At 40.0% G+C, this 25176-nt stretch overlaps 2 protein-coding genes across 2 annotated transcripts in view; one reads left to right on the top strand and one right to left on the bottom strand.

The window, feature by feature from the left end:
- ATP10D (ATPase phospholipid transporting 10D (putative)) overlaps positions 1-11447 on the top strand; it is a 125869-nt gene extending 114422 nt beyond the window's left edge. The window contains 4 exon segments of the mRNA XM_020890259.2: positions 450-554; positions 4939-5126; positions 9880-10028; positions 10031-11447. Coding sequence (XP_020745918.2) covers positions 450-554; positions 4939-5126; positions 9880-10028; positions 10031-10209 — 621 coding nt within the window. The 3' untranslated portion in view covers positions 10210-11447.
- Positions 11448-13971: 2524 nt separating this feature from the next.
- The window catches only part of CORIN (corin, serine peptidase), a 268706-nt gene continuing 257501 nt past the window's right edge, over positions 13972-25176 (bottom strand). Inside the window, exons 20-22 of the mRNA XM_070451933.1 lie at positions 24064-24335; positions 21379-21512; positions 13972-14389 (exon numbers count right to left, since the gene is read on the bottom strand). Coding sequence (XP_070308034.1) covers positions 14207-14389; positions 21379-21512; positions 24064-24335 — 589 coding nt within the window. The 3' untranslated portion in view covers positions 13972-14206. The remainder of the gene's footprint in view (positions 14390-21378; positions 21513-24063; positions 24336-25176) is intronic.

Raw genomic sequence — 25176 nt, 5'->3', positions numbered from 1 at the left:
TTGTAAAATATCAGAAAACTGTGTCATGTGAGGAGTACTTTAAGGACTTGAAGACATAAGCATATGGGAGGGGTGGATATTTACTTAACCATGATAAAAACTCAAGTTAGCCAGAGTATCTGCTTCAGAGGTTTGCAGCTCTGTTAAGTGGAACATGTTTGAAATTTCTCTATACTTCAAAGAATCAGAAGCATGAGTAAAAGAGTCAAGGAAGATGAATTAAGATTCAGAATATAAAAAATAATTCCAGCTGAAAACTCCAAAGATTTGACAGCCTGTCTGGGATTCAGTCTCTTTTTCTAAAAAAGTTCAAGTTTATCCTAAATGACCAGTTATTAGGAACACTGAAGAAAGGGACTCAGTCCTCATTTGGGCCATGGAATAAAGTGACAATATAGCAGAGTGTGCGCAGCTCTCCAAGAGCACCAACTTTTATCCTCTCTTTGTAGACCTACCAGGGCTCAGACATTGACATCTTTACGTTTGGAAACCCCCTGAACACAGCTGCTCTCTTCATCATTCTCCTCCATCTGGTGATAGAAAGCAAGAGTTTGGTGAGTGGTTTTCCTGCCTCTGAAGTAGCCTGAAACTGTTGTTGGGAAATGTCTTCATGCCTAGAAAACAAATGGTAATGAGAAGAGTGATGACTCCCAGGAAGAAGGGTAGCTCACAGCCGCTCCCGTGGATTGTTGAGTGCTGTTATGCTGAGGATCGTGTGCAGCCGGGAGGAGTGGGGAGCACCGGCCTGGCCTCCTTGGTGGTACTCATGGTGTGAATGGCTCATGGCGTGAGTCAGGCTGGAGGAATAATTACCCGCGTTGGCCAGCGTTCTTCCAGACCAAGCTGGCGCCTTTCAGCTGAGATGGAAACAGGTGTTGTGCCTTAATCATGGTATAGTGACTTTTGTAAGTGATGATTTTATGCTTTTCTCATAAACAAACAAACATTTTTTTCTCCCTCCAAAAGTTTTACCATTCATTTCATTTATATCTAGGTCTTTTTGAACATAGTTGCCAACTTAATGATCAAGTTAAGTCTTTTCTTCAAAATGATTGCAGGATAGCTGTGAAACAAAGCTAGTATGGCATCTGCCTCTGATTATTTACGCCGCTCACTCACTTCCATTGTCATTGTCTCTGCTGTCATCAAAGCCTTTGTCATTTCTTCCTGAATTATAGCTACGACCTCCTTGGTCTTCTCACCTTGACTCTTGTCTCTGCTGGCCCTTCTCTACAAAGCAACCAAAATCATCCTTTTGAAATATAAATCATACCTTTTTGCCGTCTTTTGGATAAAACCCTTCAGTGGCTTCCGATTTTACTTGGGATAAAATCTAAAAGCTCTGAGATGGCCCATCACGCTTCATGATGAATCCACACCGCCTCTGCTGTCTACAGTGTCATTTCCGCTTATTTGTGGACTAGCAGCACCCTCTTTTTCTCAGGTACAATGAGCTCATTAGCACATCAGGGTCTTAGCATTGACCATCTCTTCTGATGGGAGCACCCCTTGTTTACTTTTGGATTCCTGCACTTTGCCCAGATCAAAAGTTTTTGTTTCTTTGGTTTTTTTTTTTTTGGTTTCAGCAAAAATGCTGCTTCTCTCAAGAACCCTTTCCTAGCCACCCATTTTCTCCTATCATCCTCTTACTTTATTCACAATGCTAATACTAATTTATAGTTCTTCATTTAATTATGTGATTATACTATTCATGTTTCTCTTCTACTTTAGACTGTAATCTTCTTGGGGGCAGAATTTATGTTTTGTTCACCATTGTATACCAGTATCTAGGACAAGGCTGGCACACAGTAGGTGCTCAAAAAAATATTTGAATGAATAAATGAATAATTAAATAACCAATGTTTGGGGTGATTTAACATCTTACTGGTGATGCATTTTATATAGGAAATAACTGGGTGAAGTTACAGTTTTAAATGATATACGAGGTTATATCATGAGATTATAATTTTTAGATAGGACTGAATATTTTTGGCATCACATGCTTTGCTTATAGCCTTCTGTAACCAAACTTTAAAGCCTAAAGTGTTATAAAAAGTTAATATCTGCAGATACCAGATGGGAAGCGTAAAGGGAATTCTAGAACTAAAGTATTTGAGACTATTTTAGCATCTATTTAATTTCATTTTTAAACTCTTTTGTATGTAGGTAGTTTTGGCTACTGCCTAAGGAAGTGTCATAAGTTCTGACATCCAAAGGTGTTGCAAAGATGCTAATGTGTCACATGTCACTTTGGGTTCAGTGGTAATGAGCAACAGCAATCTATTTTAGCTAACCTGAGCAAATAGAAAAGTTATTAAAAATATACTGAAGCATCATAGTAAAACAAACAAAAAGATGTCCTGAGGATTCAGAGTGACTCCAGAGATCCAGGGAACAGAAAGCAATGGATAAGCTGCTCAGGATGGTACTGCAGTCTGAACTGGTCCCAGTCATTTTCTCTCTACTCTTGCCTTATTCATTGTGCTCCAAGTTCAGTCCCTGGTGACAGAATTCTATTTCCTTAGCTCCAGTCACAGGCTTTGGCGAAAGAGGAATGTTTTGTCAAGATTGCACACAATTCTGGGAGTCTTCACTAAGAGAAGGGGCGCGAAAGCAAGGTGCCAAGAAAAATGAGTACCATATAAATAATGCATCATTAAAGAATTGTTTCTCACACTGCAGGGGGGATAGAGCGCATGTCCTCTGGAGGCCTGTTGTCAGTAGCAGTCACTCTGAGAATGTGAATCGGTCTCCATCACCTTTCACTCTCCATCTCACTGTCACTTTTCTTCCTTCCCTGTTGGTGTTTACCCAGAATCCCTTGACTTTAACTGCATCCATTTATTTGAACAGGTCACCTCCATCAAGTCACTTCTCACTTGCTAAAAGTACTTCTTAAAAGGAAAAAGAAAACCCCGGCAGTAGGGCTCAGTGAGAAGGAAGAACATTTGAGAAAGAAAAAAATCATTGTCTTCGGAGGCATAGAGATCTTTTTTTTAACCAGAGAAGCCCTAGTTGCTTTCCGATGTTTTATTTTCTGCTGCACAACAAAGTGACTCAGCTATGAGAGTGAAGGTGTTAGTCACTCAGTCACGTCCTGCTCTTTGCAGCCCCATGGACCATAGCCTGCTAGGCTCCTCTGTCCGTGGAGTTTCCCAGGCAAGAATACTGGAGTGGGTAGTCATTCCATCCTCCAGGGGATCTTCCCAACCCAGGGATCAAACCTGGATCATATGTCCCCTCCCTCTCGGAGCTTCCGCCCATCCCAACCCTCTGGGTCACCACGAGCACCAAGCTGAACTCCCCATGCCATGCAGCAGCCTCCCACGTGCCATCAGTTTTGCATATGGCCCTGCTCATGTGTCAGTCCCAATCTCCCAGTGAACCCCCCTCCCCATGTCTACATGTCCATTCCCTGTGTCTGCATTGGCATAAGGATCTTAATTGAGGATTCAACCAACATTTTCTGAGCATTTTATGCCTGTTTACAAAATAGGAACTGTTTTTGTGATTTTTGTGAAGATATCTATCCTGGGATAATACTTTGCAAGGTTAAAAGGAAAACAGAAAATTGGATCTTGTTTGAGAATTTTAGGCCTAGAAAGTAAAAAAAGATTAATAAAAGCATTCTTCCCCCAAAAGACTAATAAATACCACCGTGGTGTACACAGTGATTTTAGGTGGGACTGTACATTGCACTAAATAACACTGAGGACTAGATAATGTGAAAGTGACTCTCTTTCATACTTTGGATTATGTCAAACAAGAAGTCTGTTTGGGGCTATCATGTTTTATCACAGTAACTCTTGCTTATTTCCTTTTGTAACAAAGATAGATCAGACCCCAGACTCAGAGCTGTTATGACAGGAAATGCAGATATTACATTTAAGGTAGTGATCTGCTTTTCTTTCTAAATAAAGTTACTTAGCCAGTTTATAGCAAAATAATAAGAAAAATAATGCAAGCTGTGTGCAGGTATGAGGTGGGTAGATTATAATGTGATATACACAGGTGTGTATCTTGCTCATGTGGAGTTACTAAGGTTGCAGAGGACTTAGAGCGGTTGTCCTACAAGGAGTGGCTCAGTGACCCGAGCCATGTCTTGCAGCTGTACCACCTGAAATTATTCCCAAAAAGAACATCTTGGTCAAACATGGAAAGAAAGGAGACAGTATGGATAATTGCACACCTGCTCTTCCATGCTTCTAACGGGAAAGTTTTGCACATCCCTTCCGTTCACATTTCTTTGTTCCAAGCAAGACACAGCCATGCTTAACTTCAAGCGAGTGGGGAAATGCAGTTCTTTCGAATGTTTATTAGAGGCAGAGAATGAGATATTGGTGAACAACAGTGATATCTACCACCCACTTAAACAGATAAAGTTTGAAATTCACTGGATTAGTGTATTATCTCAAGAAACAGACCACTAAGTAACTATATGGAAAAATGAGAAAATCCTAACACCTCGTGGAGCATGTGTGAATGTTAGTCACTTAGTTGTGGGGACTCTGCGACCCCATGGACTGTAGCCCACCAGGTTCCTCTACCCATGGGGTTTCCCAGGCAAGCATGCTGGAGTAGATTGCCAGTCCCTTTTCCGGAGGATCTTCCTGACCCAGGGATTGAACCCGGGTCTCCCACACTGTGGGCAGATACTGTGCCGTCTGAGCCACCTGGAAAGCCCATGCATGGACAGTACAAGATGAGCTCGTCATCAGGGTGACTTTTTGGCATTTGACTTCATTCTGTGTCATTTAAATAGTGATATGAGCTATTCATGGAGGGTGCTCTTGTGCCTCAGTATTTTGTGTTTCGTTCACTGATTTGTTACTGCGTTTACCCACTGCTTAAATACGATGTTTCTTAAAAAGAGCAGATTTTGCCAGACTCTGGAACCAGCAGAGTGTACTCATCTCCCTTGCTGTTCTTACCTTTCAGACTTGGATCCACGTGCTGGTCATCATTGGGAGCATCTTGTCCTATTTTTCCTTCGCCTTGGCTTTTGGAGCCCTGTGTGTCACTTGCAACGCGCCGTCCAGCCCCTACTGGATTATGCAGGAGCACATGGTGGACCCCGTGTTCTACTTGGTTTGTGCTCTCACAGCCTCTGTTGCTCTGCTACCCAGGTATGGCATTTGCTTTATCATCAAGAGGGTAAGCAAAACCACAGGGTTAGAATTCTTCTAGCAACTACTAAGAATAGATGGCTAGACCATCATGTTTACCAGTAGAAAAGTCGGTCTGCATGGTAGTTAAAATATTGGTTTTATCACTTTTACCAGAGTACAAAAGTGGCTTAAGCAAATGAAAAGATTTATTTCTCTTTCAAGGAAATTTCTAGTCTGGTTGATAGTCCACAGGGAGAGGGTAATTTTGCTTCCCAAAGTTACTGAAGGACTCAGATCCTTCCCTTTGTTTCGTTCTGCTGTCTCCCAAGGGCGTTGCCTTCACTTGCATGACTGAAGCTGGTCACCAGCAGTACTCTCTGGTCCTGGATTCCTGCCCTGCATCTCTGCCTACAGGAGGGAGAAAGAGAAGATGGAGGGCATGTAGCTTTCCAACTTTCCTCTTTTTATTCTTTTTTGTTATGCTATGACCCAGATGTAATATCCATCACTGCTCATATCCCATTACCTAGAACCTGGGTATGCAGAACTCTGAGTGGCTAAAATCTGGTGGTTTCTAAAAAGAAGGGGAGGATGGGTACTGAGGGACATGTAGCAGTCTCAACTAAAACCTATAAACCTTGAAAGCTTACCTCCTTTCGGACTTCAGTTATCTTCCTCATTTAAGTTTAACTCAGTTTCCCACGTGGATGGAAATGGCTAAGATGTATGCATGGGTTTTTAATCTATAGGTTCTTCAGACTCTTTAGAGCTCTTCCCCTTTGTAGTTTTATGTAATCTGTTTAGCTGAAAACACTATAGCAAATAATTGTTCACCCTTTATAAATATGATATAAACATCAAAACAATGATTTCATATTATTTGCTCACAAGGTTGACAAATTGGCTCACAAGCAACTCTGACCCGCTGCCTATTTTTATAAATAACATTTTATTGGAACATAGACATACTTACTAATTTATGTACTATCTATAGCTGCTTCTGCACTATAAGAGCAGAGTTGAATAGTTCCAACACAGACTGTCTGGTGCCCCAAGCCTTACACTCTGGCCTATTGGATGAAAGTTTGCCAACCCCAGTCTGTAACATCATCATAAGAAACAATGGGCACAGACCTTTTGTTATGGGTAGATGTCCATTCTAGAAATGCGTAAGAAAAACCCACCTGAGTCATTCTGTGGTGGCTACAATTATATACTTAACAATATCCCTGGTAAACTGAGTTGCTTCTGTAGTTCTCACTGTTATTACCAACTTTCAGATTAAAAACTGACAAGATGAACATGTAGAAATCATGAAGAAACACTTACTTTAAAGTTATAGCCTGAAAAATTTTTTCAAGTGCATTAACAGTACAATTTTACCTATTTTTGTTGTAGTAACCTGAAAATACAAACCAGCCCCTAACCCAGCAATCCCACTACTGGGCAATATACTCTGAGAAAACCATAATTGAAAAAGTCACATGTACCCCAATATTCATAGCAGCACTATTTACAGTTGCTAGGACATGGGAGCAACCTAGATGTCCATCGATGAATGCATAGATAAAGAAGATGTGGTATATATACACAATGGAATATTTCTCAGCCATAAAAAGGAATGAAATAGTGCCATGTGCAGAGAGGCAGGGGGAGATTTGACACAGACAGGAGAATGCACTTTGACCATGGTAACAGAAATACCTTGGTCACAAGCCAAGGAATGCCTGCAAGCACCAGAAGCTGGAAGAGGCAAGAAATGAATTCTCTATAGGAGGGAACATGGTCTTTCCGGCACCTTGATTTTGTTGCTCAGTTCAGTCACTCGGTCATGTCCGACTCTTTGTGACCCCATGGACTGCGCATGCCAGGCTTCCCTGTCCATCACCAACTCCTGGAGCTTGCTCAGACTCAAAGTCAGTGATGCCATCCAACCATCTCATCCTCTGTCATCCCCTTCTCCTGCCTTCAGTCTTGTCCAGCATCAGGATCTTTTCCAGTGAGTCAGTTCTTCACATCAGATGGCCAAAGTATTGGAGCTTCAGCTTCAGCATCAGTCCTTCCAATGAATATTCAGGGCCAATTTCCTTTAGGATGGACCAGTTTCATCTCCTTGCAGTCCAAGGGACTCTCAAGAGTCTACTGTAACACCACAGTTCAAAAGCATCAATTCCTCAGCACTCAGCTTTCTTTATAGTTCAACTCTCATATCCATACATGACTACTGGAAAAACCATAGCTTTGACTAGATGGACCTTTGTCAGCAAAGTAGTATCTTTCTTTTAAATATGATGTCTAGTTTGGTCATAGCTTTTCTTCCAAGGAGCAAGCATCTTTTAATTTCATGGCTGCAGTCACCATCTGCAGTGATTTTGGAGCCCAAGAAAATAGTCTTACGGTTTCCATTGTTTCCCTATCTATTTGTGATGAGTGATGGGACTGGATGCCATGATCTTGGTTTTTTGAGTGTTGAGTTTTAAGCCAGCTTTTTCAGTCTCCTCTGTCACTTTCATCAAGAGGCTCTTTCATTCCTCCTCTCTTTCTGCCGTAAGGGTGGTGTCATCTGAGTATCTGAGGTTATTGATGTTTCTCCCAGCAACCTTGATTCCAGTTTGTGCTTCTTTCAGCCTGGCATTTCGCATGATGTACCCTGCTTGTAAGTTAAATAAACAAGATGACAATATATAGCCTTGACATACTCCTTTCCCAATTTGGAACCAGTCCGTTGTTTCATGTCCGGCTGTAACTGTTGCTTTTTGACCTTCATAGAGATTTCTCGTGAGGCAGGTAGGGTGGTCTGGTATTCCGATCCCTTGAAGAATTTTCCACAGTTTGTCAAGATCCACACAGTCAAAGGCTTTGCCGTAGTCGATAAAGCAGGAGTAGATGTTTTTCTGGAACTCTTTTGCTTTTTCTATAATCCAATGGATGTTGGCAATTTGATCTCTGATTCCTCTGCCATTTCTAAAACCAGCTCGAACATCTGGAAGTTCATGGTTCACTGTTTGCCTGGCCTGGAGAATTTTGAGCCTTACTTTGCTAGCATGCAGGATGAGTGCAGTTGTGCCGTGAACGTTCTTTGGCATTGCCTTTCTTTGGGATTGGGATGAAAACACAGATTTCAGAATTCTTGGCCTGCTGAACTGTGAGAAAATAAGGTTCTATTGTCCTAAGCCAGCACGTTTATTGTGCAGCAGCTATAGAAAACAAATACAGACTTTGGTATCAGGAAGGTGGGTACTGCTGTAATAAATACCTAAAAAATGTGAAATAGGCTTTGAAATTAGATGATGGGCAGATCCTGGAAAAATTGTGAGGTACATAATAGACTGTTGAATTTTGAGGCATGTATGCAGACCGTCAATAGAATTATGGACATTAAAGTACCTGCTGGTGAAAATTCAGAAGAAAGTAGAAAGCATGGTCAGAGAAAGTGATATCATCTTGGAAAATACATAAATGTTCATTAATGGAATGTTGCTAGAAATGTGAGTGTTAAAGGTACTGCTGGCAAAGTCTCAGAAGGAAATGAGAAACATTATTGGAAATTGGAGGAAAGGGAATCTTGGCAATATAGTGGCAGAAAGCTTAGCTGAATTGTGTTCTACTGTTATGTGGAAAGCAGAATTTGTAAGTGATGAACTTGGGTATTTAGCTGAGGAGTTTTCTAAGCAAAGTGTTGAAGGTTTGGTCTAGTTTCTTCTGGTTGCTTATAGAAACTTAGCAACCGAACAACAACCTGGAAAAATGTGAAGGAAAAGAGATTGAGGGAAGGTACCATTAAGTCCAAAGAAACTAGATTTAGAAAATTCTCAGCCTACCCAGATTTCAAAAGTTGCTAAAATTAGGCAATTTGCTATTGGGAGTATGCTCGAGAGAGTGGGCCAAGAGTGTGGCTGAACAACCTTTGCTGGTGCTGAAGAGCTTGGGTGTGTGACTCACGGATCCTCTCGGTCACCTCAACAGTCACCAAGGAAGGAGGTGAGACACGCAGGGAAGACCTGTGGCGGACCCTCTTATCTCATGGCATAAATGCCCATCACAGACGTTGGAGACTCACAAGGGTTTTGAAAATGTTCTTGTTGTGACTTAGTTGCTAGGTCATCTCCGACTCTCTGCGACCCCGTGGACTGTAGCCCACCAGGCTCCTCTGTCCCTGGAATTTCCCGGGCAAGAGTATTAGAGAGGATTTGCCATTTCCTCCTCCCTAGGATCTTCCTGACCGAAGGATCGAGCCCACGGCTCCAGCACTGGCAGGCAGATTCTTTACTGCTGAACCACTGGGGAAGCCCCTAAATACTGTCAGCTTGGCCTGAAGGGGTCAAGTTTGTGGTAATTTGTTACAATAGCCATAGAAAACTAGAAGCTAGCATTTTAAAAAATACTGTGCCAGCGCTTTGCCTGCTTCATATGTATTGTCTCATTGAACTTAACAGACTATTGACTAGGGGATTGTTGAAGAAACTAACACCTATGGCATTAATACATTTCTGTTCATTCATATGATAACATTAAGACTGTAATGTAGGTCTATTGGTATCTCTACTTTTATTACAGATTTTTTAATCTGACAATCAGGAACTTATTTCCTCACTGTTTAATAAACATTAATTTCATGTTCTTGTTATCTCCATTTTATAGTTCACTAACTCTCCCTCTTTACCTCAAGAAGGGACCCCAGACCCTTTTCCTTTTTCTAATCAGTGTGTATTTTTTGTGGCCCATAATGCATCGAGGTGAATGTAATTCTGTGATGCTTTTTGTAACCTAGGTTTATATACAGAGTTCTTCAGGGATCCCTCTTTCCATCTCCAATTCTGAGGGCGAAACACTTGGACAGACTGACCGCAGAGGAGAGGACTGAAGCTCTCAAGAGGTGGAGAGGGGCTGGGCAGATGGATCAGTTGACGTCTAAGTGTGCTGACAATCAGCTGTAGCGGCAGAGAGAATACCCACATATGAACCGTCTGCTGTCTTTGCAGTGATGTCGGCAACTGCTTGTGCTGTCGAGAAAGGAAACTTACCTGTATGTGAAACTGCTTTAGACTCAGATTTCTCTGAAACTAAGGCCTCGGGGATGGCTGGACCCTCAAAGGATTAAAAAAAGCAGGATATCTTCCTTGGAGATGCCAGTATTCCATCAAGTTTGGGAAAGCAACTTTGAAGAGGCTCCTTTGCCAAAGCTGCATGACTTGATTTTTCCTTAAGGGACAAGAACATTTTACTGGGCCTGGACAAGCCGATGTGATGACCTTTACTGTATGTTTATGGATCCATGTGTAACAGACATTAGAATTTGACCTGGACAGAGTTTAGAGAAGTGAAATATTTAATTCAGAATCAAATGCTTTCATGAAACTTTTTGGATTTTGTGGAAGCATTTTAGTTGTTCTATAAATGCAAATATTTTCAAGAGGATTCATTTGAGACATATATTTATTTGACTCTGGTCATTTCAGTGTTCTCCTGAGGTGGAGTGTTCCTGAGAAAGGGGTGGCGGGGATGCCAGGGGTCCACAGAGGTGCCTTCCTCTCTCAGCTTCTGGTCAAAAGAAGACTTTTTATGAGGTCTGCCTCTGTGTACGTGCTGTCTGCGAGGCGATAGAGGCCACAGGTAAGGAAAATGGGCTCAGTTGGGTCTAGGCCCCCTTGGCAGTTTCCTGAATTCTAAAACTGCCAGTAGCCTGGTCAAAATGAGACAATCAAAACATTCTTCAGGAGGTCGTTTGAGGGTTTATCGTCTTTACAATACCCTATAACTTTTCTGGTATGCAAATACTTTCAAGCTCTTTTCAACCTCTAAAAGTGAGATATTATAAACTTATACTGATACAGGTGATTCTCAGGAGAATTCTATGAGGTTCTTAGATTTGCTTTTAATTACATTTAGGACAAGAAAGTCTATATCAAGTCCATTGCTGTTGCAAATCATGTATGCTGGCTTTAATTGGAACAAGGAAACTAGTTTCTACCGTAACTGCCAGGTATTATTATAAGATCACGTATTCTTGTTGAGTTCTTTTAAAATTCTGTATCCATTCATCTGAAAATTGTCAGCCAACCCAGAACTTCCTTCATGAAATGTCCATGCTAATGTTCTATGTCTGTATCAAGCTTTTATTAATGACTATTTAGCTGTTGTTCTCAGGGCTTAATTTTCTACCTGTTGCCTACTGTTCTGGACTGATATTTTCTGTAGCCTTCTAATATTATTGCAAATGGTCTTTTATACAGACTGATTTCTAGAATATCCAAAACCCCATATGGCTAATGGAGGTAGCTATCTGCTTTCTTATGATTTTTTAAAAATAAACTTTTTCATAAATAACATATATTAAAAGCTGTCATAACTCTGATACTCATCAAATGCAATAGTAATTGGTACCAGAACTGAGAAGGAAAATCCCAAAGCAATACCTTTAAAGAATATTGTTTGACCTATCCTTATATGGAAAAGTCAGTGATGTCATATCATCTATTATCGTCATAGCAACTAGCATTTATTCCTTGAGATCATCATCTTTTGATAAATACAAATTTAGAGATATATTCACTTAAAAAAGATTAGAATCTAAGGAATGAGTTCAAAAGACTAAAAAAAAGCCAGTCTCTCTGATATAAATTATCTGTGTACAGCAGTTCATGTTATGCGTCTACAACTTCTTGTCTATGATTCAGCAATCCCAGGAACTCTGAAAACTGAACAAGTTTTCATAAATTAAGCACAAATACAATGTCTTAAACAGATACAAGACTATTTATTTAATATAGTTATTCATATATTTTGCCACAAAAATATTAATAATTTTATTACTGTGCTACTAAACATTTTAATATTATGCTTTTTAAATTTTTTAAAATTCTGGATTCTGAGACACATGTGGTCCTCAGGAGGAGATTTGGGGTCAATATAAAGCCTTTAAAGATTCTCATTTCCAAGTGAATAACTCTTATGCAAAGTTTCCTAAGCTGATGTTCCAGCACTTTTGGTAGGTATTCAGCATATTTTACCAAATTTGGGGGAGCCCAATTTGCTTCTAGTAGCCAAGAAAAATGAGCAGTATATACTTGTGATATAATTTTTACCCCAAAAGATTTATAAAGGAATTGGATTAGATTCCCAAAATGTGTTCTAGAAGACAAAAATCCTTATCCTCTTACCAGGGCTAAAGTTTTCCTTGGACAATCAATGGGTGATAAGAAGATTATCAGCAAACTCTCCTTTCAGACTAATCAAAGAGTAGTGGCATTTAAAAGAGTATATTCCCGGGGGAGTGAGATATAAGACAAGTGAATTTTGATTGGTTGGAAACTGAGTGCCAACTATAATAGTGGGGAACATTTTCTGGGGCTTGCTCCTTGTTTTACATCCATTAAAGAAAATTATATCATTTTATCTGTATTAAAGGGTTAGCTACAATATATACATTTCACTGAACATAAGTTAAGCATAAGTTTCCATTATATAACAAAACTGATGTATGTTCTTAAACTTTCATACAGTTGTGACCATAATTGAGTTGCTGGATTTTACATTCTCAATAGGTTTATACAAACTACAGAACAAGAGATGAGTCACATGGAAAGTGTCAAGACAGCTCTGTGAATGTCACCTATGCACGCACACAGAGGAAGTAAACTGCAGGTGGTCTCTGAGGGCGCTGGGGCAGCCCAGGCTGTGCAGGAAATCCTTCGTTGTTGCTCAGGTGCTCAGTCGTGTCCAACTCTCTGGGACCCCGTGGACTGTAGCCCGCCAGGCGCCTCTGTCCATGGGATTTCCCAGGCAAGAACACTGGAGTGGGTTGCCATTTCATTCTCCAGAGGATCTTTCCAACCTGGGGAATGAACCTGTGTCTCCTGCATTGGCAGGAAGATTCTTTACTGCTGAGCTACCAGGGAAGCCCATAAATTAAATTAGATACATGTGAAGATTTGTGTTTTGAAGGTTTTTAGTGAGGAAAAAATACTTTAATCACCAATTACTTTATAAACTGACCTGTGCATCATGACATAGAACTTAAAAGCATATTTAATTTTTTGTTTTAATTATCATCAGTGGGAAGAAATGGCAACACCAGCTATTAAATATCTTTTAAGAAAAATTACAAAATGTTTTTCTTCATGCAAAAAGTTTTACTGTGCCTTGAAATACATCTCTGTGACCTTATTGGTATGGATGAACAGAGAAAAACTGGAAAATAATTAGGTGTGAGAGAAATTTAATTTCCTTAAAAAATTGCATCTCTCCACTCTAAAGCAAGTCCTCCTTTAGCAAAGTTTAACCTCAACTTCATTGTCACAAAGACAGAAAGAACTTTTTCCCACAAATAGTTTCCCAGTTGCCAAAAATCTCAGTTGGCTAACTGATACAGAGTGAACAAACCCCAACTCTGGGAAGGGTCTATGGAGACTTTCCTATGCAATTACAGCCTGGATTTAAATTCCAAATGGGCAGTCTTTTCATATCAAGTGCTAATATTGATGTGGAAAGAACTCTGTGGTCAATGAAATTTGCTCTTTCAGCTACCTAAATGGATGCTGTCTTTCATAAGTTCTCAGAATTATGCAGACTTTAGAATAATAATGACTAACTTAAGCATGTAAATTATCTTGGTTTTTCATAAATCAAAAGCAAGCCTCTGATGTTGTTATTGAAATTTGCCACTATGCTCTTGTGCTGGAGAAATTTTCATTTTTCTGGCAAAGATTCATTAGCCTGGACCTCCATGTCCTTTTGTGACTGGACAAGAGGGGACTTTCTCCAACCTGTTACCCTGGTGCCTACACTCTTCTCTTTCCCACGTTGACCATTCATTTCACTTTACAGTTGAGGTTAGGCCTGCCTGGCCAAAGAACGAGCTCTATTTTGCTTTGGTTTTTAAAAGACTTTCATTCAACTTGAAATAAGAGAAAAACAGAACTGGAAAAAAAAAAGCTGTATAAAATGCGACTGAGACAAACATGAACCCCTGCAGTGACTGCGGAGCATCCCTGCCTGTGAGACGTGCTTCTGTACAGCTCTCTGCAGGGCGTCTGCCACTGTCGAAAAGGCCATTTTCTTTGAAGGTTGCTGGCAAAAGTCTCTGATCATCTTTGGAATTAGTTTAGGAGAAAGGTATGGATGTATATTTGTCTTTCAATCCATTTGACAAAGTATGTCACGTTGCTGTAAACTCCAGGCCCCAGGACTTTGGAAAAGCAGACGGAGCCCCATGAAGTTAAGCCAAATAATGTCCACTGTCCTCCCGGCTTCTCACAAACTAGAGGCCCACCACTGTCACCCTGTAAGGAAGAGCAGTGGATGTTAGTCACTGGTATTTCAGAGCCCTCATGTGTCCATGCTATCCTGAGGGTAAAATAAAGCCAAACCCAGCTTAACCAATGTCCTGAAAAATTTCAACAAAGGTCTCATTGTCAGTGTGTGAAGGGAACACACTTTCCCCTACATAAACAGAACTTTCAAATGAACATTTTAAATCTTGATCTTTTAAAGAATAGAGGTGGCTTGGGAAAGGACTATATTCTTTTTTTTTCTGTGAAATCAGACATTTTGTCATTTCTTACATTTAATCAAAATATATCAGACTTTTTTTTAATTAAAAAAAATTCATATCAGGACTGAGTCCCTAACTGATCTCATTCTTTTAATTTTGATCCAGTTTATAAATGTAGAACATGTTCAAGGATAGTTTTCTCACAAAAAATAGTGCTAGAAAAATCTAAAAATAAGTCATTACTTTCAGGATTCTTGCTGTGTGAATAAATATATTAAGTAAAACACATTCAGGGTAAGAAAAACTTAACTATTTACTGTATTTAATAGAATTAGCATGCTTAAATAGAAAATACCACATAAGAATTACAGTAAAACTTATTATAATGCATACATAGAGATTCATTTGCATAGCGACTTTCATTCTTAATATTTAAGTTTAGGTATTAGTTAAGTTTTGTTCAGTTTTCTTTGTCCACATATAATTAAGACACTATGGCTTTAAAAATGCTAATATTTGCTACATCTGAAAAGATGAGAATATGAGAGATGTGTTCTGCATGTCCTCAAAAGAGAAGGATAGCTACTCTAGAAAATAAGTATGTGGACTCATGACGTATTACAAAACACTCCTTGCTCGGCAAGGATTTCAAGCTTGGACGTGTTCTACAGCCCTCCCACTCGGTAATGTTGGGAAGTAGAGATCATGTTTATTGATGCTCTCCTAGACACCTTCCCTGTGTTAGTTTAGTTTATTCTCATGAAATAACTACAGGTTAGTAACCCTTGGACTGCAAGGAGATCCAACCAGTCGATCCCAAAGGAGATCAGTCCTGGGTGTTCACTGGAAGGACTGATGCTGAAGCTGAAACTCCAATACTTTGGCCACCTCATGCGAAGAGTTGACTCACTGGAAAAGACCCTGATGATGGGAGGGATTGGGGGCAGGAGGAGAAGGGGACGACAGAGGATGAGATGGCTGGTTGGCATCACCGACTCGATGGACGTGAGTTTGAGTAAACTCTGGGAGTTGGTGATGGACAGGGAGGCCTGGCGTGCTGCCGTTCATGGGGTCGCGGTCAGACACGACTGAGTGACTGAACTGAACTGAATAATTATTGTAACAATAATTATTTACATGTTACTACTTATATAAATATAGACATTTAAATAAATAATAGTTATATCTAATTTATTCCTCCCTGCTTTGGTAACTATGTTTGTTTTCTATGTCTGTGAATGTTTCTGTTGTATATATAGATTCATTTGTACTATTTTTTTCAGTTCAGTTCAGTTGCTAAGTCATGTCCGACTCTTTGCAACCCCCATGGATTACAGCACACCAGGCTTCCCTATCCATCACCAACTCCCGGAGCCTACTCAAACTCATGCCCATCGGTGATGCCATCCAGCCATCTCACCCTCTGTCGTCCCCTTCTCCTCCTGCCCCCAATCCTTCCCAGCATCAGGGTCTTTCCCGGCATTGGGGCCTTTCCCCGGCATCCGGGTCTTTCCCAGCATCCGGGCCTTCCCCAGCATCTGGACCTTTCCCACAGAGTCCGCTTGTCACATCAGGTGCCACTAGCTTATTTCTGCTTCTATTTCTTTCGCTTTGGGCAGCTGATCTAAAACTATTGCTACAATTTATATCAAAGAATGTTTTGCCTCTGTAATCTTCTAGCAGTTTTATGGCATGCCTTACATTTAGGTTTTAAAACTGATTTAATTTTGTATAATTATAATAATTATGTATAATTTTTGTTGTAATATCATTAATTTACTTGTAGCTGTCCAGCTTTCCCAACACCACTTATTGAAGAGATTGTATTCTTGCCTCAGAGATTGGCCATAAATATGTGGGTTTATTTTTGGCCTCTGTCCTGTTCCCCTGATCCGTATGTCTGTCACCATGCTATTTTGATTACTGATCCGTATGTCTGTCACCATGCTATTTTGATTACTGTAGCTTTGTAGTATAATCTGGAACGAGTATGTCTCCAAGTTTTGTTCTTTTTTCTCAGAGTTGCTTTGGCAATTCTGGATCCTCTGTAATTCCACATATATTTTAGAATTATTTGTTCTAGTTCTGTTAAAAAAAAAGATGTCATGAGTATTTTGACAGTTCAGTCGCTCAGTCATGTCCAACTCTTTGCGACCCCCATGGACTGTAGCATGCCAGGCCTCCCTGTCCAGCACCAGCTCCCAGAGTTTACTCAAACTCAGGTCCATTGAGTCGGTGATGCCATCCAACCATCTCTTCCTCTGTCGTCCACTTCTCCTCTCTCCTTCAATCTTTCCCAGTATCAGGGTCTTTTCAAATGAGTCAGTTCTTCACTGATCAGGATTTTTTAACAGGGATTGCATTAAATCTGTAGATTGCTTTGGGTGGTATGACTGTTTTTACAATACTAATTCTTTCAATCCTAGAGCATTGGATATCTTTACATTTCTTTGAATCATCTTCAGTTTTCAGTTCATAGGGGTTTTCACCTCCTTGGTTAAGTTTATTCTTAGGTATTTTTTAACGTGATTTTAAAAACGATTTTTTTTTCAATTTTTTTCTTTCTGATATTTCATTTAGTATAAAGAAATGCAATAGCTTTCTGTATGTGAATCTTGTATTCTGTTACCTTGCTGAATTCACTTATTAGTTCTAATAGTTTCTGTGTGGAGATTTTAGGATTCTCTATATAGAGTATCATATAATCTGCAAATAATGACAGTTTTCTTTCCCTTCAAGGTTTTCAGTTTTCCACCATTGGGTATTATGCTGGCTGTAAGTCTGTCACAAATGGCTTTTATTATGTTGAGATATAGTCCCTCTATACCCACTTTGTGGTGTGAACATTAGCAAATTGAAGAATAAAAACCATATTATCATCTTGATAAATGTAGAAAAAGCTTTGGACAAAACTCCATACCCATCTTTAAAAAGTGGGCATAGAGGGAACATAACTCAGCATAATAAAGGCATATATGGGCTTCCCTGGTAGCTTAGCTGGTAAAGAATCTGCCTGCAATGCAGGAGACGCTGGTTCAATTCCTGGGTCAGGAAGATCCCCCGGAGGAGGGATGGGCTGCCCGCTCCAGTAATCTTGGGCTTCCCTGCTGGCTCAGTCGGTAGAGAATCTACCTGCAATGTGGGATACCTGGGTTGGGAAAATTCCCCTGGAGGAGGACATGGCAACCCACTCCAGCATTCTTGCCTGAGAATCCCCATGGACAGAGGAGCCTGGCAGGCTACAGTCTGTGGGGTCACAGAGAGTCAGACATGACTCAGCACAGCACAGCATGGGACAAACCCACAGCTAAACATCACACCCAGTGATGAAGAGCTGAAAGCATCTCCTCTAAAATGAGGTACAAGACAAAGATGTCTTCTCTTGCGACCTCTACTGAACATAGTTTTGAGAGTCCCAGCAATAGCAACAGAGAAGAAAAAGAATAGTAATCCAAATTATGAAAAGTAAAATTGTCCCTATTTGCAGATGACATGATAACTATATGTAGAAAATCCTAAACATGCTACAAGAAAACTATTAGAACTCATCAATGAATTTGGTACAGTGGCAGGATACAAAATTAATACACAAATATGTTGAATTTCTAGACACTAACAATGTAAGATCAGAAAGAGAAATTAAGGAAACAATCCGATTTACTGTTTCATCAAAAAAGTAAAATACCTTGGAATAAACATAGCTAAGGAGACAAAAGACCTCTACTCAGTTTACTAAGATACTGATACAACAAATTGAAGAACACACAAATAAATGGAAAGATATACCTATCATGTTCATGGATTAGAAGAATCAGTATTGTCAAAATGGCTATATTACCCAAGGCAATCTACAGATTCAATGCAATCCCTATCAAATTACTATGTCATTGCAGATCTAGAACAAAAAAATCTTATAACTTGTATGGAAACACAAAAGATCCCAAATAACCAAAGCAAGCTTGAGAAAGAAAGAAAAGCTGAGAAATCAGGCTCTGTTACTTCAGAATATATTGTAAAGCTACAGTAATCAAAGCAGTATGGTACAGGCCCAAAGGCAGGCTTATAGATCAATGGAACAGGATAGAAAGCCTAGAAATAAATCCACATAACTATGGTCAATTAATATGACAAAGCAAGAATATACAATGGAGAAAAGACAGACTCTTCTTCAGTAAGTGGTGCTAGGAAAATTGGAGAGCTACATGTAAAATAATGAAATTAAAATACTTCCTAACACTATGCACAAAAATAAACTCAAAATGAATTAAAGACCTAAATGTAAGACTGGATATTACAAAACTCTTAGAGGAAAACATAGGCAGAACACTCTTTGATATAAACCACAGCAAGATCATTTTCAATCCACCTCCTATAGTAATGAAGATAAAAACCATAACCAAATGAGATTTAATTAAATTTAAAAGCTTTTGCACAGCAAAGGAAACCACCAAAACAAAAAGACAACTTACAAAACAGGAGAAAATATTTGCAAACAATACAACTGACAAGGGATTAATCTCCAAAATATACAAACGGCCCATGAAGCTCAATATCAAAACATCAAACAACCCAAACAAAAATGGGCAGGAGAGAAACATTTCTCTAAAGAAGACATACAAATGACCAAAAATAACATGAAAAGATATTCAACATTGCTAATTATTAGACAAATGGAAATCAAAACTACACTGTAGTATCAACTCAGACTAGTCAGAAGAGCCATCATCAAAGTCTACAAACAATGAATGCTAAGGAGGGTGTGGAGAAAAGGAAACACTTCCTATACTGTAGGCGGGAATATAAACTGGTGCAATCACTATGGAGAGCAGTACAGAAGTTCCTTAAAAACTAAAAGTGGAGTTACCATGTGATCAGCAACTCCTGGACATATATCTGGGAAAAAACCCCCACAATTCAAAAAGATACATGCACCCCAATATTCATTGCAGCTCTATTTACAATAGCCAAAACATGGAAGCAATCTAACTGCCCCCAGACAGATGGGTAAAGAAAATATACTACATATATATGATGAAATGTTATTCAGCCATTAAAAAGAATGAAATAAAGCCATTTGCAGCATCATGGATGGACCTGGAGATTATCGCACTAATTATGTCAGAGAAAGCCAAATATCACATCACTTATATTTGGAATCTAAAAAGATGATATAAATGAACTTATTTCCCTTTCAAAGGGCTGACTAAATTGTTCTGTGTGAAAGCCTGTTTGATTTTTAAGCAAAATTTACTGGAAACATTTTGATTAGACATATTCCAGTTTTTTCAGCTCCTCTTATATAAAAGAATTAAGATACTGATTTATGCTGTGCTACACAACCTAGTAACTAAACCACCACCACCACTTATTTATGCTAGTTATTAAAATAGGATATGTTTACCGCATCCCTACCTTTCCAGATCAGAAACTTAGCCACATAATAATTTAGAATCTATTTTTTGGAGGATTCTGTGCTAAAGTCTACACAAGTAAGGAACTATTTTTACCCTAAAGGGGCCAAAAGTCCACTTGGATAATGAGAAAAACTTTACATGAAAGCAAAATTTAAGGGCTATAAATAAAGGAGTCTTCAAAAGAATGAGCGATTGCTTCCAGCTGGAGGGGAACATAGGATCCCCTTAAGAGTAGATTTTGAGCTAAGCTTAGTGAGATGGGTAGACATGTTAGCTGGAAAACAAGTGAAGCAGCAGCAATTCAAAATGAAAGGATACAGATAAAGGCACAATTGGGTCCTCTTTGCCTCTTCATAATATTGGACTTCAGGCCAAAGTTTGTTTGGTTGCAATATTGAGTCCCATGATTTCTAGACCGTAACAGAGGACCATGGCCTCCAAGGTGTCCTACTGATGCAGTTAAGGAAGATAGTGAGAGGCTCTGATGAATAATTTTGCTCTAGACTTGGTAAAAAGAAGTAGCCTTTTGTCTCTCTTCTTTTCTACCTGGGGTTTTGTTAGAGAGCATCTGGTATGTGTTTAAGATGCTCACAGTGTGGAACTTCCACCACTAAAGAAGTTGACAGGACCCAATTCTTATTAGACATTATTATATGAGCATGACTACACCCATGTCTATGTTGGGCCTTAATTTCTCCATCAAGAATCAACCTTCCATCCCTTCCCTTTAGCAGTTACCATTTCATTATACACTTGAGGTTAGGCCTGCCTGGCAAAAGAACAAACTTTGTTTTGCTTTGATTTTTAAAAGACTTTCATTCATTCAACTTGATTCATTCAAGTCATTCAACTTGAAGTAAGAGAAAAATAGAATTGAAAAAAAAGCTGCATAAAATTAGGCTGAGACAAACTTGAACATTTGCAGTGCACTGTGGAGCATCCTGTCTATGCAAAGCGCTTAGAGAGCTGTCCTGAGGCACTAGTTGTTGGGGAACGCCCAGCTCGTATTGGCAACACAGAGAAATGTGTTCACACTAATCCTTGTTTCTAGGATAGTTAGTGGCCAAGCACTTGAATTCTGAAGCCAGACTGCCTACACTCATAACTTCATTCTGCCGCCTTAGTACTGGGTGATATGGGGTAAATTACTTAACCTCTATGATCCCTTGTTTTCCACAAGTGATGATTGTGAGAATTCAGTGAGTTATTAAAAAGTATTTAGAAGAGATAATGGAAACATCTGATAACAAGTTATTTTCAAAAAATTTTCCCAAAGAGCCATACATGAATAATAATGAGATTATATGGACCCAGTGAACCTATTGCAGAATTGAATCTCTTTGGTAAGCACAGAGCAACTTACCATGCATGCGTCCACTGTGCCAGACTCATAGCCAGCACAGATCACCCGGCTGGTGATGGTCTTCATGTCAAAGTGGGACTGACACTGCTCCAGAGAAATTATGCGTACTTCCCCCTCTTGCAGCTTAAAAGGCACTGGGTTTTTTTTTAAAAGAGGAAGAAATAAAACATGAGGGTAAAATGACTCAAGAATAGGTTAATCATACAGGAAATCATTACATTTTTATATCAAGAAAGCCATATTCCTAGAATGTTATTTCAAAGACAAAGCTTGTTTAGAATCAAAATTTTCCAATTAGAAGTGCTGATAGCAGTCATTCCATTAGTCAAACTCCTTCATTTTGTTAATGAGAAAATGGAGGCACAGACTGGTTAAGTAACCTGGCTCATGGTTTCCCTTTCATTTTTTACAAATGGGTTTTCTAATTTATTTTTTGTGTTTTGGTTGCACCACACAGCATGCAGGATGGATCCCCCACCAGATATGGAACCCAGGCCTCTGCAGTGTAAGCACTGAATCTTAACCACTAGCCCCACCAGGGAACTGCCTCCCTCTCTTATTACATGTGGCAACATAAACAATAGGTATTACAATTAAAATAATCAAGCCAGATCTCTGCCCTAGATGGGAGGCCGCCAGCTCTGTGACAGCTCAGCACGTGAGTCCATTCTGCTAAAGTTCAGATCGTCTGTTCAGAGTAACAGGGGAATGGTTGCCCCATCCTTGGTTTAAACAGTGTATCTCACCACATGCTACAGTAGCCATCATTAGATCAGAACCTTTAATCCTAGAAGATGTGTCAGAGTGATGTCCAAAGGGAAGAGCGTCCCTCAGTGTCAGCAGAGAGAATGTGTGAGCTCCACTTTGCCTGAAAGGTCTTGCCTGGGAAATCCCATGGTCGCGGGGCCTGGCAGGCTATAGTCTATAGAGTTACAAAGTCAAACACGACTTGGTGACTAGACAACAACCAAAGGTGGATAACAGGACACGGATCTGTACCTCATCCCTGAGAGCTACAGTACTCCACTGACATAGCTGGCAGGGCCAGTGCTTACTATTAAAGAAAATACCAACTAAATTCTTATTCTAAACTTGTAATAGGTCAAATGAGAGTCCTTTACAGGCAGCTGAGAGCAGTGCAAATTTCTAAATTTCTGTATGTTCTCAGTGGTGAAGAGCAGAGTATTTCCTCTAAGATCAGGAACAAGACAAAGATGTCCATTTTTGCCACTATTGTTCACCATAGTTTTGAAAGTCCTACCCACGGACTTTTGTCAGAGAAGACAATAGGAATCCACATTGGAAAAGAAGAAAAACTCACTGTTGGCAAGTGACATGATATTATACATAGAAACTCCTAAAGATGCTACCAGAAAACTACTAGAGCTAATCAATGAATTTGGTAAAGGTACAGGATACAAAGTTAATACACAGAAATCTCTTGCCTTCCTATACACAAACAACACAAGATCAGAAACAGAAATCAGGGAAGTGATCACATTTACCATCTCATCAAAAAGAATAAAATACCTAGGAATAAACCTACCTAAGGAGACAAAAGACATGTACTCAGAAAACTATAAGACACTAATGAAAGAAATCAAAGATGACACACACAGATGGAGAGATGCACCACATTCTTGGATTGGAAGAATCAATAGTCAAAATGACTATCCTACCCAAAGCAATCTAGATTCAATACAATCCCTATCAAGGCAGTGATGACTGATCTTGCATGTCAGCTCCAAGCATCTGTAGGGGCTCCCTGGAGAAATGAGGTATAGAGAGGGAGTTCGGAGGTTGCATTTGGGTTTGCAAGTTTAAGTGCATGATGAAGTATTGACTTCTACAATTTGCATGGAAGGGGGAGTGACACATATGCTATTTGTGACTCTATTATAAGTGAAAATGCCATATGACCCAGCAATCCCACTCCTGGGCATACACACTGAGGAACCAGATCCGAAAGAGACACGTGCACCCCAATGTTCATCGCAGCACTGTTTATAATAGCCAGGACATGGAAGCAACCTAGATGCCCATCAGCAGACAAATGGATAAGGAAGCTATGGTACATATACACCATGGAATATTACTCAGCCATTGAAAAGAATTCATTTGAATCAGTTCTAATAAGATGGATGAAACTGGAGCCCATTATACAGAGTGAAGTAAGCCAGAAAGATAAAGACCAATACAGTATACTAATGCATATATATATGGAATTTAGAAAGATGGTAATGATAACCCTATATGCAAAACAGAAAAAGAGACACAGATGTCCAGAACAGACTTTGGGACTCTGTGGGAGAAGGCAAGGGTGAGATGTTCTGAGAGAATAGCATTGAAACATGTATACTATCAAGGGTGAAACAGATCACCAGCCCAGGTTGGATGCATGAGACAAGTGCTCAGGGCTGTTGCACTGGGAAGACCCAGAGGGATGGGATGGGGAGGGAGGTGGGAGGGGGGATCGGGATGGGGAGCACATGTAAATCCATGGCTGATTCATGTCAATGTATGGCAAAAACCACTACAATATTGTAAAGTAATTAGCCTCCAACTAATAAAAATAAATGGGGAAAAAAAATTGAAAATGGGAAATGACTACCAAAGGTTAGGAAGTACCCTAGTGTTTTCCAGTTAAAAGCTAAAAGGTAAGCGCTCCCAAGAATCCTGACTTACTTTTGTTGCCCATGTGTCCCCAGCCTGTGATATAGCAGTAAGTATCAGGTTCTAAGGGCTGATCCGGGCTGGGTAAGCAGACGGGTCGGACGTAGCTTGTTTCATTGATGTCTTGGCTTAGCTCCACTATGCTGATGTCATAGTCCACCACCGCTCGACTGTAGCGAGGATGCAGGATGATGGTTTTCACAAGGCGCATCTGCATGAACGTTGATGGGTGGTCTAGGTTATTGATGCCAAACACCACTTTCCAAACGGCAGCATTCTCTCTCCTAAAATAATAATTCAAGAGCTATTGGCATCTTAAACTCAGATTTATCTTTTAAAATTTATATATGATTTTTAAATATCTTATTTTTTGTAAATAGTGGCTCTTTCTGTTAGGGCAAGCACACTGACTGAAACCGCCCACCCTGGCCAGGCCCTTTAGTAACCATTCGCATGAGTTGTTTTATGACAGGAGATCCTGGTAAGGAATACAGAACTAATAAGCCACCACCAACCGGAAGAGTTCGGGAAAGGTCGAGAGGAGACACCGCGTGTCCGTCCACTTCCCAGAATCCCTCTCGCTAGCGTCCATCTTGGCTGAGCGATGCGTGCGCCACCAGGAAAGACTCTGAATTAGAATGATCGGCCAAAGACCACGGGAAACTAATCCCATCACCATAAAACCCGAGACTGCGAGCCATGTGGCGGAGCAGTTCTCCTGGGTTCCCTCACCCTCCTGCTCTCCGCCCGGGCGCCCTTTCCCAATAAAATCTCTCGCTTCGTCAGCACATGTGTCTCCTCGGACAATTCATTTCCGAGTGTTAGACAAGCTCCTGGGGCCCTGAAGGGGGGCCTCCCCCTTCCTACAACATTTCCACTCCCATCTCTCGTGTATTCATATAAAAAGCATTTATATAACCCTTGAACAATTGGTAAATATCGTATTGTAGAAAGCAAAGCTTGGGCTTGCTGAGATGGTGCTGCTGTGGAAAATAACATTTGTTCACCATGAAAGGGAGACAGAGTAGTTACTTGCTTCACTGAGTGGGAAAGGTGATGAAAAGATGTGAAGAGGAGACAAGAGAAAAAAAAATAATTAAAGAGAATGAAAATCAGACGTTAAGT

The sequence above is a fragment of the Odocoileus virginianus genome, chromosome 21 (genome assembly GCF_023699985.2).
Source record: "Odocoileus virginianus isolate 20LAN1187 ecotype Illinois chromosome 21, Ovbor_1.2, whole genome shotgun sequence".
Lineage (NCBI taxonomy): Eukaryota > Metazoa > Chordata > Mammalia > Artiodactyla > Cervidae > Odocoileus > Odocoileus virginianus.
This window is presented reverse-complemented; position numbering and strand designations above follow the sequence as displayed.